Source organism: Meleagris gallopavo, chromosome 18 (assembly GCF_905368555.1).
Source record: "Meleagris gallopavo chromosome 18, MGAL_WU_HG_1.1, whole genome shotgun sequence".
In the NCBI taxonomy this organism is placed as follows: Eukaryota; Metazoa; Chordata; class Aves; order Galliformes; family Phasianidae; genus Meleagris; species Meleagris gallopavo.
Window position 1 is genome coordinate 42,030 of NC_139421.1, and position 14,530 is coordinate 56,559.

The following is a 14,530-nucleotide window of genomic DNA, read 5'->3' on the forward strand; positions in this document are numbered from 1 at the left end:
GATAGGAAGTGAAACGTGGCCTGTGCTGGGGATCTTGATTTCCTCTAGCAATGGGATGAGCTGTTGGGTGCCTTTTTTCAGGAAGGATCCGTGAAAAGTTGCGCTTAAGCGTGAAGGGACCAATGGGGAATGGAAGGAGTGATGGCTGCCCGTATAAGATTGTGGCTGTTGGAGTGTTTGTTTGAATGGATGGGCAGATAGATGAAGGAATGTAAGGATGGATGGATGGATACTTTAGGAATAGGTGGATGGATGAAGAATGTGTAGGTAGATCCTTGGTGCACTGGTACATCGGATGGATATGTTCACAGATGAATTAGATAATTCTTGGATGGAAGAAGGAGTAAGTGTTGCTTGCTGTGTTGAACTGAAGATGTGGCTGCGTAGAGAAATGAGTGTAGAGAAGTACAGAGAGAATCCTTGTCTGAATGGTGGGCCAGTGACCTGGATGTCTGGATGGTGGCGGTGTGAAGGAATGGCAGTAGGGTGAGATGGTTGAAGTGAGGAGAAGACTGAGAATGGATGGAAAAGGGAACAGAGAGAGAGAGGGTGTTTGGACAGATGGACGGATGAATGGTGGGATGTGACTGCTGGGCAGGACCGTGCTTTTATCCTGCACTGTGTCCTCTGCATTGCAGCTGCAGCAGAGGTGGAGGAGCAAGCGCCATCCCAGCCACGCCTCGGAGAGCTGACAGCATCCCATGTCAGCCCCAACTCGGTGCAACTGGAATGGAGCGTCCCCGAGGGCACCTTTGACTCCTTCACAGTGCAGTACATAGACGTGCAAGGCCAGGCGCAGGAGCTGCACTTGGAGAGTGGGTCCCGCACGGTGACCGTGTCTGGTCTGCTGCCGTCCCACCCCTACAAGTTCAACCTGTATGGGCTGTGGGGGCAGACACGTCTGGGCCCCATCTCCACTGACACCGTCACCGGTGAGGGCCCCCGCATGCTGCACCTCTCTGGGCCTTGAGCTTGGCGCGTGGGGTGAGCAGTGTGATGGGCTGTGCTGGTGCCTGGAGTCTGAATGCAAATGGAAACGTTCTGTGGCAAAGAGTGGGCACGTAGGGAGGGATGGGAGGAGTGTGGGGTAGTGATCAGTGGAGAGGATTTGTTTGCGTGGATGGCGTTACGGATGGAAGGTGCCTTGGGTGGGTTAGGATAACTTTTTGATCAGGCCAGGTGGATGTTTGGGTGAATGGTTGGTAAGCAGTTGAGCACGTGGATAGTAGGATGGGTGGACATGGACTTTGTGCTACAGCTGCCGCGCCAGTGGAGGAGGAACCACCTTCCCCGCCACGCCTGGGTGAGCTGACGGCATCCCACGTCAGCCCCGACTCCGTGCAGCTGGAATGGAGCGTCCCCGCGGGCTCCTTTGACTCCTTCACGGTGCAGTACAAGGATGCACAAGGCCAGCCGCAGGTGGTGCCCGTGGACGGTGGGTCGCGCTCCGTGACCGTGCCCGGGCTGTCGCCGTCCCGCCGCTACAAGTTCAACCTGTACGGGGTGTGGGGGCGGAAACGGCTGGGCCCCGTCTCCACTGATGCTGTCACAGGTGAGGATGCTGTGTGCTTCATCCATGTCCTGAGGCTGACAGTGGAATTGGCCTATGGCCGGAAACTTTTATGGCCACTCCTTCTTACAGTCATCTTGGCTGAGAAGCAAACGTTTCGTCTTCAATGGGAAGTCTGTAGGGATGAGTGCATGCAAGATTGGAGGAAGGATTGAAGAGGGGGATGATTGAGAATTTGAAGGGAGGCTGGGAGGTAGGGAGGGAGGGAGGGAGGGATGGATGGATGGATGGATGGATGGATGGATGGATGGAGGGATGGATGGATGGATGGATGGATGGATGGATGGAATGGTGCTTGGATAAATTTGTGCTGAGAGCAGAACCGTTGGTTGGATGAATGTTGTATTTGTTGTTGTGTGGATGGAGGATTGCTATTGAGGATGTTTCATCATTAATTATTATCTCTGTATTGCTGCTGCAGCTCCAGTAGAGGAGGAACCACCTTCCCCGCCACGCCTGGGTGAGCTGACGGCATCCCACGTCAGCCCCGACTCCGTGCAGCTGGAATGGAGCGTCCCCGCGGGCTCCTTTGACTCCTTCACGGTGCAGTACAAGGATGCACAAGGCCAGCCGCAGGTGGTGCCCGTGGACGGTGGGTCGCGCTCCGTGACCGTGCCCGGGCTGTCGCCGTCCCGCCGCTACAAGTTCAACCTGTACGGGGTGTGGGGGCGGAAACGGCTGGGCCCCGTCTCCACTGATGCCGTCACAGGTGAGGGCAGGAATTGGCACCTGCTGGGCTCTGGGTTTCCTGGAGATAGAAAGAGAAACGTGGCCTGTGCTGGGGATCTTGATTTCCTCTAGCAATGGGATGAGCTGTTGGGTGCCTTTATTCGGGAAGGATGCGTGAAAAGTTCTGCTTAAGCCTGAAGGGACCGGTGGGGAATGAAAGGAGTGATGGCTGCCCGTATAAGATTGTGGCTGTTGGAGTGTTTGTTTGAATGGATGGGCAGATAGATGAAGGATGGATACTTTAGGAATACTTTAGGAATAGGTGGATGGATGAAGAATGGGTAGGTAGATCCTTGGTGCACTGGTACAGTGGATGGATATGTTCACAGATGAATTAGATAATTCTTGGATGGAAGAAGGAGTAAGTGTTGCTTGCTGTGTTGAACTGAAGATGTGGCTGCGTAGAGAAATGAGTGAAGTACAGAGAGAATCCTTGTCTGAATGGTGGGCCAGTGACCTGGATGTCTGGATGGTGGCGGTGTGAAGGAATGGCAGTTGGGTGAGATGGTTGAAGTGAGGAGAAGACTGAGAATGGATGGAAAAGGGAACAGAGAGAGAGAGGGTGTTTGGACAGATGAATGGAAGGTGGGATGTGACTGCTGGGCAGGACCGTGCTTCTATCCTGCACTGTGTGATCTGTATTGCAGCTGCAGAAGAGGTGGAGGAGCAAGCGCCATCCCAGCCACGCCTCGGAGAGCTGACAGCATCCCATGTCAGCCCCAACTCGGTGCAACTGGAATGGAGCGTCCCCGAGGGCACCTTTGACTCCTTCACAGTGCAGTACATAGACGTGCAAGGCCAGGCGCAGGAGCTGCACTTGGAGAGTGGGTCCCGCACGGTGACCGTGTCTGGTCTGCTGCCGTCCCACCCCTACAAGTTCAACCTGTATGGGCTGTGGGGGCAGACACGTCTGGGCCCCATCTCCACTGACACCGTCACCGGTGAGGGCCCCCGCATGCTGCACCTCTCTGGGCCTTGAGCTTGGCGCGTGGCGTGAGCAGTGTGATGGGCTGTGCTGGTGCCTGGAGTCTGAATGCCAATGGAAACGTTCTGTGGCAAAGAGTGGGCACGTAGGGAGGGATGGGAGGAGTGTGGGGTAGTGATCAGTGGAGAGGATTTGGTTGCGTGGATGGCGTTACGGATGGAAGGTGCGTTGGGTGGGTTAGGATAACTTTTTGATCAGGCCAGGTGGATGTTTGGGTGAATGGTTGGTAAGCAGTTGAGCACGTGGATAGTAGGATGGGTGGACATGGACTTTGTACTGCAGCTGCCGCGCCAGTGGAGGAGGAACCACCTTCCCCACCACGCCTGGGTGAGCTGACGGCATCCCACGTCAGCCCCGACTCCGTGCAGCTGGAATGGAGCGTCCCCGCGGGCTCCTTTGACTCCTTCACGGTGCAGTACAAGGATGCACAAGGCCAGCCGCAGGTGGTGCCCGTGGACGGTGGGTCGCGCTCCGTGACCGTGCCCGGGCTGTCGCCGTCCCGCCGCTACAAGTTCAACCTGTACGGGGTGTGGGGGCGGAAACGGCTGGGCCCCGTCTCCACTGATGCCGTCACAGGTGAGGGCAGGAATTGGCACCTGCTGGGCTCTGGGTTTCCTGGAGATAGAAAGAGAAACGTGGCCTGTGCTGGGGATCTTGATTTCCTCTAGCAATGGGATGAGCTGTTGGGTGCCTTTATTCGGGAAGGATCCGTGAAAAGTTGCGCTTAAGTGTGAAGGGACCGGTGAGGAATGGATGGAGTGATGGCTGCCCGTATAAGATTGTGGCTGTTGGAGTGTTTGTTTGAATGGATGGGCAGATAGATGAAGGATGGATACTTTAGGAATACTTTAGGAATAGGTGGATGGATGAAGAATGGGTAGGTAGATCCTTGGTGCACTGGTACATCGGATGGATATGTTCACAGATGAATTAGATAATTCTTGGATGGAAGAAGGAGTAAGTGTTGCTTGCTGTGTTGAACTGAAGATGTGGCTGCGTAGAGAAATGAGTGTAGAGAAGTACAGAGAGAATCCTTGTCTGAATGGTGGGCCAGTGACCTGGATGTCTGGATGGTGGAGGTGTGAAGGAATGGCAGTTGGGTGAGATGGTTGAAGTGAGGAGAAGACTGAGAATGGATGGAAAAGGGAACAGAGAGAGAGAGGGTGTTTGGACAGATGGACGGATGAATGGTGGGATGTGACTGCTGGGCAGGACCGTGCTTTTATCCTGCACTGTGTCCTCTGCATTGCAGCTGCAGAAGAGGTGGAGGAGCAAGTGCCATCCCAGCCACGCCTCGGAGAGCTGACAGCATCCCATGTCAGCCCCAACTCGGTGCAACTGGAATGGAGCGTCCCCGAGGGCACCTTTGACTCCTTCACAGTGCAGTACATAGACGTGCAAGGCCAGGCGCAGGAGCTGCACTTGGAGAGTGGGTCCCGCACGGTGACCGTGTCTGGTCTGCTGCCGTCCCACCCCTACAAGTTCAACCTGTATGGGCTGTGGGGGCAGACACGTCTGGGCCCCATCTCCACTGACACCGTCACCGGTGAGGGCCCCCGCATGCTGCACCTCTCTGGGCCTTGAGCTTGGCGCGTGGCGTGAGCAGTGTGATGGGCTGTGCTGGTGCCTGGAGTCTGAATGCCAATGGAAACGTTCTGTGGCAAAGAGTGGGCACGTAGGGAGGGATGGGAGGAGTGTGGGGTAGTGATCAGTGGAGAGGATTTGGTTTGCGTGGATGGCGTTACGGATGGAAGGTGTGTTGGGTGGGTTAGGATAACTTTTTGATCAGGCCAGGTGGATGTTTGGGTGAATGGTTGGTAAGCAGTTGAGCACGTGGATAGTAGGATGGGTGGACATGGACTTTGTACTGCAGCTGCCGCGCCAGTGGAGGAGGAACCACCTTCCCCACCACGCCTGGGTGAGCTGACGGCATCCCACGTCAGCCCCGACTCGGTGCAGCTGGAATGGAGCGTCCCCGCGGGCTCCTTTGACTCCTTCACGGTGCAGTACAAGGATGCACAAGGCCAGCCGCAGGTGGTGCCCGTGGACGGTGGGTCGCGCTCCGTGACCGTGCCCGGCTGTCGCCGTCCCGCCGCTACAAGTTCAACCTGTACGGGGTGTGGGGGCGGAAACGGCTGGGCCCCGTCTCCACTGATGCCGTCACAGGTGAGGGCAGGAATTGGCACCTGCTGGGCTCTGGGTTTCCTGGAGATAGGAAGAGAAACATGGCCTGTGCTGGGGATCTTGATTTCCTCTGGCACGGGATGAGCTGTTGGGTGCCTTTATTCGGGAAGGATCCGTGAAAAGTTCTGCTTAAGCCTGAAGGGACCGGTGAGGAATGGAAGGAGTGATGGCTGCCCGTATAAGATTGTGGCTGTTGGAGTGTTTGTTTGAATGGATGGGCAGATAGATGAAGGATGGATACTTTAGGAATACTTTAGGAATAGGTGGATGGATGAAGAATGGGTAGGTAGATCCTTGGTGCACTGGTACAGTGGATGGATATGTTCACAGATGAATTAGATAATTCTTGGATGGAAGAAGGAGTAAGTGTTGCTTGCTGTGTTGAACTGAAGATGTGGCTGCGTAGAGAAATGAGTGAAGAGTACAGAGAGAATCCTTGTCTGAATGGTGGGCCAGTGACCTGGATGTCTGGATGGTGGCGGTGTGAAGGAATGGCAGTTGGGTGAGATGGTTGAAGTGAGGAGATGATTGGGAATGGATGGAAAAAGGGAACAGAGAGAGAGAGGGTGTTTGGACAGATGGACGTATGAATGGTGGGATGTGACTGCTGGGCAGGACCGTGCTTTTATCCTGCACTGTGTGCTCTGTATTGCAGCTGCAGAAGAGGTGGAGGAGCAAGCGCCATCCCAGCCACGCCTCGGAGAGCTGACAGCATCCCATGTCAGCCCCAACTCGGTGCAACTGGAATGGAGCGTCCCCGAGGGCACCTTTGACTCCTTCACAGTGCAGTACATAGACGTGCAAGGCCAGGCGCAGGAGCTGCACTTGGAGAGTGGGTCCCGCACGGTGACCGTGTCTGGTCTGCTGCCGTCCCACCCCTACAAGTTCAACCTGTATGGGCTGTGGGGGCAGACACGTCTGGGCCCCATCTCCACTGACACCGTCACCGGTGAGGGCCCCCGCATGCTGCACCTCTCTGGGCCTTGAGCTTGGCGCGTGGCGTGAGCAGTGTGATGGGCTGTGCTGGTGCCTGGAGTCTGAATGCCAATGGAAACGTTCTGTGGCAAAGAGTGGGCACGTAGGGAGGGATGGGAGGAGTGTGGGGTAGTGATCAGTGGAGAGGATTTGGTTGCGTGGATGGCGTTACGGATGGAAGGTGTGTTGGGTGGTTTAGGATGACTTTTTGATCAGGCCAGGTGGATGTTTGTGTGAATGGTTGGTAAGCTGTTGAACACGTGGATAGTAGGATGGGTGGACATGGACATTTGTACTGCAGCTGCCGCGCCAGTGGAGGAGGAACCACCTTCCCCGCCACGCCTGGGTGAGCTGACGGCATCCCACGTCAGCCCCGACTCCGTGCAGCTGGAATGGAGCGTCCCCGCGGGCTCCTTTGACTCCTTCACGGTGCAGTACAAGGATGCACAAGGCCAGCCGCAGGTGGTGCCCGTGGACGGTGGGTCGCGCTCCGTGACCGTGCCCGGGCTGTCGCCGTCCCGCCGCTACAAGTTCAACCTGTACGGGGTGTGGGGGCGGAAACGGCTGGGCCCCGTCTCCACTGATGCCGTCACAGGTGAGGGCAGGAATTGGCACCTGCTGGGCTCTGGGTTTCCTGGAGATAGGAAGTGAAACATGGCCTGTGCTGGGGATCTTGATTTCCTCTGGCAGCTGGATGAGCTGTTGGGTGCCTTTATTCGGGAAGGATCCGTGAAAAGTTCTGCTTAAGCCTGAAGGGACCGGTGGGGAATGGAAGGAGTGATGGCTGCCCGTATAAGATTGTGGCTGTTGGAGTGTTTGTTTGAATGGATGGGCAGATAGATGAAGGATGGATACTTTAGGAATACTTTAGGAATAGGTGGATGGATGAAGAATGGGTAGGTAGATCCTTGGTGCACGGGTACAGTGGATGGATATGTTCACAGATGAATTAGATAATTCTTGGATGGAAGAAGGAGTAAGTGTTGCTTGCTGTGTTGAACTGAACGTGTGGCTGCGTAGAGAAATGAGAGAAGTACAGAGAGAATCCTTGTCTGAATGGTGGGCCAGTGACCTGGATGTCTGGATGGTGGCGGTGTGAAGGAATGGCAGTTGGGTGAGATGGTTCAAGTGAGGAGAGATTGGAATGGATGGAAAAAGGGAACAGAGAGAGAGAGGGTGTTTGGACGGATGGACGTATGAATGGTGGGATGTGACTGCTGGGCAGGACCGTGCTTTTATCCTGCACTGTGTCCTCTGTATTGCAGCTGCAGAAGAGGTGGAGGAGCAAGCGCCATCCCAGCCACGCCTCGGAGAGCTGACAGCATCCCATGTCAGCCCCAACTCGGTGCAACTGGAATGGAGCGTCCCCGAGGGCACCTTTGACTCCTTCACAGTGCAGTACATAGACGTGCAAGGCCAGGCGCAGGAGCTGCACTTGGAGAGTGGGTCCCGCACGGTGACCGTGTCTGGTCTGCTGCCGTCCCACCCCTACAAGTTCAACCTGTATGGGCTGTGGGGGCAGACACGTCTGGGCCCCATCTCCACTGACACCGTCACCGGTGAGGGCCCCCGCATGCTGCACCTCTCTGGGCCTTGAGCTTGGCGCGTGGCGTGAGCAGTGTGATGGGCTGTGCTGGTGCCTGGAGTCTGAATGCCAATGGAAACGTTCTGTGGCAAAGAGTGGGCACGTAGGGAGGGATGGGAGGAGTGTGGGGTAGTGATCAGTGGAGAGGATTTGGTTGCGTGGATGGCGTTACGGATGGAAGGTGTGTTGGGTGGGTTAGGATGACTTTTTGATCAGGCCAGGTGGATGTTTGTGTGAATGGTTGGTAAGCAGTTGAGCACGTGGATAGTAGGATGGGTGGACATGGAATTTGTACTGCAGCTGCCGCGCCAGTGGAGGAGGAACCACCTTCCCCGCCACGCCTGGGTGAGCTGACGGCATCCCACGTCAGCCCCGACTCCGTGCAGCTGGAATGGAGCGTCCCCGCGGGCTCCTTTGACTCCTTCACGGTGCAGTACAAGGATGCACAAGGCCAGCCGCAGGTGGTGCCCGTGGACGGTGGGTCGCGCTCCGTGACCGTGCCCGGGCTGTCGCCGTCCCGCCGCTACAAGTTCAACCTGTACGGGGTGTGGGGGCGGAAACGGCTGGGCCCCGTCTCCACTGATGCTGTCACAGGTGAGGATGCTGTGTGCTTCATCCATGTCCTGAGGCTGACAGTGGAATTGGCCTATGCCCGGAAACGTTTATGGCCGCTCCTTCTTACAGTCATCTTGGCTGAGAAGCAAACGTTTCGTCTTGAATGGAAAGTCTGTAGGGATGAGTGCGTGCAAGATTGGAGGAAGAATTGAAGACGGGGATGATTGAGAATTTGAAGGGAGACTGGGAGGGAGGGAGGGAGGGAGGGATGGATGGATGGATGGATGGATGGAGGGATGGATGGATGGATGGATGGATGGATGGATGGAATGGTGCTTGGATAAATTTGTGCTGAGAGCACAACCGTTGGTAGGATGAATGTTGTATTTGTTGTTGTGTGGATGGAGGATTGCTTGTGAGGGTGTTTCATCATTAATTATTATCTCTGTATTGCTGCTGCAGCTCCAGTAGAGAAGGAACCACCTTCCCCGCCACGCCTGGGTGAGCTGACAGCATCCCACGTCAGCCCCGACTCCGTGCAGCTGGAATGGAGCGTCCCCGCGGGCTCCTTTGACTCCTTCACGGTGCAGTACAAGGATGCACAAGGCCAGCCGCAGGTGGTGCCCGTGGACGGTGGGTCGCGCTCCGTGACCGTGCCCGGGCTGTCGCCGTCCCGCCGCTACAAGTTCAACCTGTACGGGGTGTGGGGGCGGAAACGGCTGGGCCCCGTCTCCACTGATGCCGTCACAGGTGAGGGCAGGAATTGGCACCTGCTGGGCTCTGGGTTTCCTGGAGATAGGAAGTGAAACGTGGCCTGTGCTGGGGATCTTGATTTCCTCTAGCAATGGGATGAGCTGTTGGGTGCCTTTATTCGGGAAGGGTCCGTGAAAAGTTGCGCTTAAGCGTGAAGGGACCAATGGGGAATGGAAGGAGTGATGGCTGCCCGTATAAGATTGTGGCTTTTGGAGTGTTTGTTTGAATGGATGGGCAGATAGATGAAGGAATGTAAGGATGGATGGATGGATACTTTAGGAATAGGTGGATGGATGAAGAATGGGTAGGTAGATCTTTGGTGCACTGGTACAGTGGATGGATATGTTCACAGATGAATTAGATAATTCTTGGATGCAAGAAGGAGTAAGTGTTGCTTGCTGTGTTGAACTGAAGATGTGGCTGCGTAGAGAAATGAGTGAAGTACAGAGAGAATCCTTGTCTGAATGGTGGGCCAGTGACCTGGATGTCTGGATGGTGGCGGTGTGAAGGAATGGCAGTTGGGTGAGATGGTTCAAGTGAGGAGAAGACTGAGAATGGATGGAAAAGGGAACAGAGAGAGAGAGGGTGTTTGGACAGATGGATGGAACGTGGGATGTGACTGCTGGGCAGGACCGTGCTTTTATCCTGCACTGTGTCCTCTGCATTGCAGCTGCAGAAGAGGTGGAGGAGCAAGCGCCATCCCAGCCACGCCTCGGAGAGCTGACAGCATCCCACGTCAGCCCCAACTCGGTGCAACTGGAATGGAGCGTCCCCGAGGGCACCTTTGACTCCTTCACAGTGCAGTACATAGACGTGCAAGGCCAGGCGCAGGAGCTGCACTTGGAGAGTGGGTCCCGCACGGTGACCGTGTCTGGTCTGCTGCCGTCCCACCCCTACAAGTTCAACCTGTATGGGCTGTGGGGGCAGACACGTCTGGGCCCCATCTCCACTGACACCGTCACCGGTGAGGGCCCCCGCATGCTGCACCTCTCTGGGCCTTGAGCTTGGCGCGTGGCGTGAGCAGTGTGATGGGCTGTGCTGGTGCCTGGAGTCTGAATGCCAATGGAAACGTTCTGTGGCAAAGAGTGGGCACGTAGGGAGGGATGGGAGGAGTGTGGGGTAGTGATCAGTGGAGAGGATTTGGTTGCGTGGATGGCGTTATGGATGGAAGGTGTGTTGGGTGGGTTAGGATAACTTTTTGATCAGGCCAGGTGGATGTTTGTGTGAATGGTTGGTAAGCTGTTGAACACGTGGATAGTAGGATGGGTGGTCATGGACTTTGTGCTACAGCTGCCGCGCCAGTGGAGGAGGAACCACCTTCCCCGCCACGCCTGGGTGAGCTGACGGCATCCCACGTCAGCCCCGACTCCGTGCAGCTGGAATGGAGCGTCCCCGCGGGCTCCTTTGACTCCTTCACGGTGCAGTACAAGGATGCACAAGGCCAGCCGCAGGTGGTGCCCGTGGACGGTGGGTCGCGCTCCGTGACCGTGCCCGGGCTGTCGCCATCCCGCCGCTACAAGTTCAACCTGTACGGGGTGTGGGGGCGGAAACGGCTGGGCCCCGTCTCCACTGATGCCATCACAGGTGAGGGCAGGAATTGGCACCTGCTGGGTTCTGGGTTTCCTGGAGATAGGAAGTGAAACATGGCCTGTGCTGGGGATCTTGATTTCCTCTGGCAGCGGGATGAGCTGTTGCGTGCCTTTATTCGGGAAGGATCCGTGAAAAGTTCTGCTTAAGCCTGAAGGGACCGGTGGGGAATGGAAGGAGTGATGGCTGCTTGTATAACATTGTGGCTGTTGGAGTGTTTGTTTGAATGGATGGGCAGATAGATGAAGGATGGATACTTTGGAATACTTTAGGAATAGGTGGATGGATGAAGAATGGGTAGGTAGATCCCTGGTGCACTGGTACAGAGGATGGATATGTTCACAGATGAATTAGATAATTCTTGGATGGAAGAAGGAGTAAGTGTTGCTTGCTGTGTTGAACGGAACGTGGGGCTGCGTAGAGAAATGAGTGTAGAGAAGTACAGAGAGAATCCTTGTCTGAATGGTGGGCCAGTGACCTGGATGTCTGGATGGTGGCGGTGTGAAGGAATGGCAGTTGGGTGAGATGGTTCAAGTGAGGAGATGACTGGGAATGGATGGAAAAGGGAACAGAGAGAGAGAGGGTGTTTGGACGGATGGACGGAAGGTGGGATGTGACTGCTGGGCAGGACCGTGCTTTTATCCTGCACTGTGTCCTCTGTATTGCAGCTGCAGAAGAGGTGGAGGAGCAAGCGCCATCCCAGCCACGCCTCGGAGAGCTGACAGCATCCCATGTCAGCCCCAACTCGGTGCAACTGGAATGGAGCGTCCCCGAGGGCACCTTTGACTCCTTCACAGTGCAGTACATAGACGTGCAAGGCCAGGCGCAGGAGCTGCACTTGGAGAGTGGGTCCCGCACGGTGACCGTGTCTGGTCTGCTGCCGTCCCACCCCTACAAGTTCAACCTGTATGGGCTGTGGGGGCAGACACGTCTGGGCCCCATCTCCACTGACACCGTCACCGGTGAGGGCCCCCGCATGCTGCACCTCTCTAGGCCTTGAGCTTGGCGCGTGGCGTGAGCAGTGTGATGGGCTGTGCTGGTGACTGGAGTCTGAATGCCAATGGAAACGTTCTGTGGCAAAGAGTGGGCACGTAGGGAGGGATGGGAGGAGTAGGGGGTAGTGATCAGTGGAGAGGATTTGGTTGCGTGGATGGCGTTATGGATGGAAGGTGTGTTGGGTGGGTTAGGATAACTTTTTGATCAGGCCAGGTGGATGTTTGTGTGAATGGTTGGTAAGCTGTTGACACGTGGATAGTAGGATGGGTGGACATGGACTTTGTGCTGCAGCTGCCGCGCCAGTGGAGGAGGAACCACCTTCCCCGCCACGCCTGGGTGAGCTGACAGCATCCCACGTCAGCCCCGACTCCGTGCAGCTGGAATGGAGCGTCCCCGCGGGTTCCTTTGACTCCTTCACGGTGCAGTACAAGGATGCACAAGGCCAGCCGCAGGTGGTGCCCGTGGACGGTGGGTCGCGCTCCGTGACCGTGCCCGGGCTGTCGCCGTCCCGCCGCTACAAGTTCAACCTGTACGGGGTGTGGGGGCGGAAACGGCTGGGCCCCGTCTCCACTGATGCCGTCACAGGTGAGGGCAGGAATTGGCACCTGCTGGGCTCTCCATGTCCTGAGGCTGGACAGGGAAGCTTGGCCTGTGCCGGAAACTTTTATGCCCTCTGACAGCGGGATCAGCTCTTGGGTGCCTTTATTCGAGAAGCAAACGTTTCATGTTCAATAGACCGGTGAAGACTGTATGGAGTGGTGCCTGCCCGTATAAGATTGTGGCTGTTGTGGCTGTTGGAGTGTTTGTTTGAATGGATGAGAAGAATTGATGGGGATGATTGATAATTCTTTAGGAAAGGGTGGATGGATGAAGAATGGATAGGAAGATCCTTGGTGCACTGGTACATTGGATAAATTTGTTCACAGCTGAATGAGACAATCCTTGGTAGGATGAAGGTGTATGTTTTGCTTGTTGTGTTGAACTGAAGATGTGGCTGCGTAGAGAAATGAGTGTAGAGAAGTACAGAGAGAATCCTTGTCTGAATGGTGGGCCAGTGACCTGGATGTCTGGATGGTGGAGGTGTGAAGGAATGGCAGTTGGGTGAGATGGTTCAAGTGAGGAGAAGACTGAGAATGGATGGAAAAGGGAACAGAGAGAGAGAGGGTGTTTGGACAGATGGACGGATGAATGCTGGGATGTGAAGGACCGTGCTTTCATCATTAATTATTATCTCTGTATTGCTGCTGCAGTCCAGGTAGAGGAGGAACCACCTTCCCAGCCACGCCTGGGTGAGCTGACGGCATCCCACGTCAGCCCCGACTCCGTGCAGCTGGAATGGAGCGTCCCCGCGGGCTCCTTTGACTCCTTCACGGTGCAGTACATGGATGCACAAGGCCAGCCGCAGGTGGTGCCCGTGGACGGTGGGTCGCTCTCCGTGACCGTGCCCGGGCTGTCGCCGTCCCGCCGCTACAAGTTCAACCTGTATGGGGTGTGGGGGCGGAAACGGCTGGGCCCTGTCTCCACTGATGCTGTCACAGGTGAGGGCCCCTGGAATTGGCACCTGCTGGGCTCTGGGTTTCCTGGAGATAGAAAGAGAAACGTGGCCTGTGCTTCACCTGTCCCGACGCTGACATTGGCGATTGGCATGAGCATTGTGAGGTGCTGTGCTCTTGCTTACAGTCATCATGCGAAGGGAAACGTTCTGTGGGAAAGACTGGGCACTTAGGGTTGGCTCACTGCAAGAGTTGGTGGAAGTGATCAGTGGAGAGGGATTGGCTGCATGCATTGCATTATTGATGGACGGAAGAATGGATGGGTTTGAATATATTTGTGCTCAGGCCAGGTGGATGTCTGTGTGGTTGGTTGTTGAATAGATGAGAAGGTTGATAGTAGGATGCATTTACAATGAATTTTGTTCTGCAGCTGCAGCTCCAGCACAGGAGGAACCACCTTCCCCACCACGCCTGGGTGAGCTGACGGCATCCCACGTCAGCCCCGACTCCGTGCAGCTGGAATGGAGCGTCCCCGCGGGCTCCTTTGACTCCTTCACGGTGCAGTACAAGGATGCACAAGGCCAGCCGCAGGTGGTGCCCGTGGACGGTGGGTCGCGCTCCGTGACCGTGCCCGGGCTGTCGCCGTCCCGCCGCTACAAGTTCAACCTGTACGGGGTGTGGGGGCGGAAACGGCTGGGCCCCGTCTCCACTGATGCCGTCACAGGTGAGGGCAGGAATTGGCACCTGCTGGGCTCTGGGTTTCCTGGAGATAGGAAGTGAAACATGGCCTGTGCTGGGGATCTTGATTTCCTCTGGCATGGATGTGCTGTTGGGTGCCTTTATTCGGGAAGGATCCGTGAAAAGTTGCGCTTAAGCCTGAAGGGACCAGTGGGGAATGGAAGGAGTGATGGCTGCCCGTATAAGATTGTGGCTGTTGGAGTGTTTGTTTGAATGGATGGGCAGATAGATGAAGGATGGATACTTTAGGAATACTTTAGGAATAGGTGGATGGATGAAGAATGTGTAGGTAGATCCTTGGTGCACTGATACAGTGGATGGATATGTTCACAGATGAATTAGATAATTCTTGCATGGAAGAAGGAGTAAGTGTTGCTTGC

At 55.8% G+C, this 14,530-nt stretch overlaps 1 protein-coding gene across 1 annotated transcript in view; it reads left to right on the plus strand.

The window, feature by feature from the left end:
• The window catches only part of LOC104913619 (tenascin-X), a 29,568-nt gene that overhangs the window by 9,368 nt on the left and 5,670 nt on the right, over positions 1–14,530 (plus strand). The window contains 19 exon segments of the mRNA XM_085238935.1: positions 639–932; positions 1,259–1,552; positions 1,992–2,279; positions 2,947–3,240; positions 3,567–3,860; positions 4,537–4,830; positions 5,158–5,361; positions 5,364–5,450; positions 6,124–6,417; positions 6,745–7,038; positions 7,709–8,002; positions 8,329–8,622; positions 9,046–9,333; positions 10,007–10,300; positions 10,627–10,920; positions 11,592–11,885; positions 12,211–12,510; positions 13,170–13,457; positions 13,849–14,136. Of these exon segments, the coding sequence (XP_085095061.1) occupies positions 639–932; positions 1,259–1,552; positions 1,992–2,279; positions 2,947–3,240; positions 3,567–3,860; positions 4,537–4,830; positions 5,158–5,361; positions 5,364–5,450; positions 6,124–6,417; positions 6,745–7,038; positions 7,709–8,002; positions 8,329–8,622; positions 9,046–9,333; positions 10,007–10,300; positions 10,627–10,920; positions 11,592–11,885; positions 12,211–12,510; positions 13,170–13,457; positions 13,849–14,136 (5,271 nt within the window).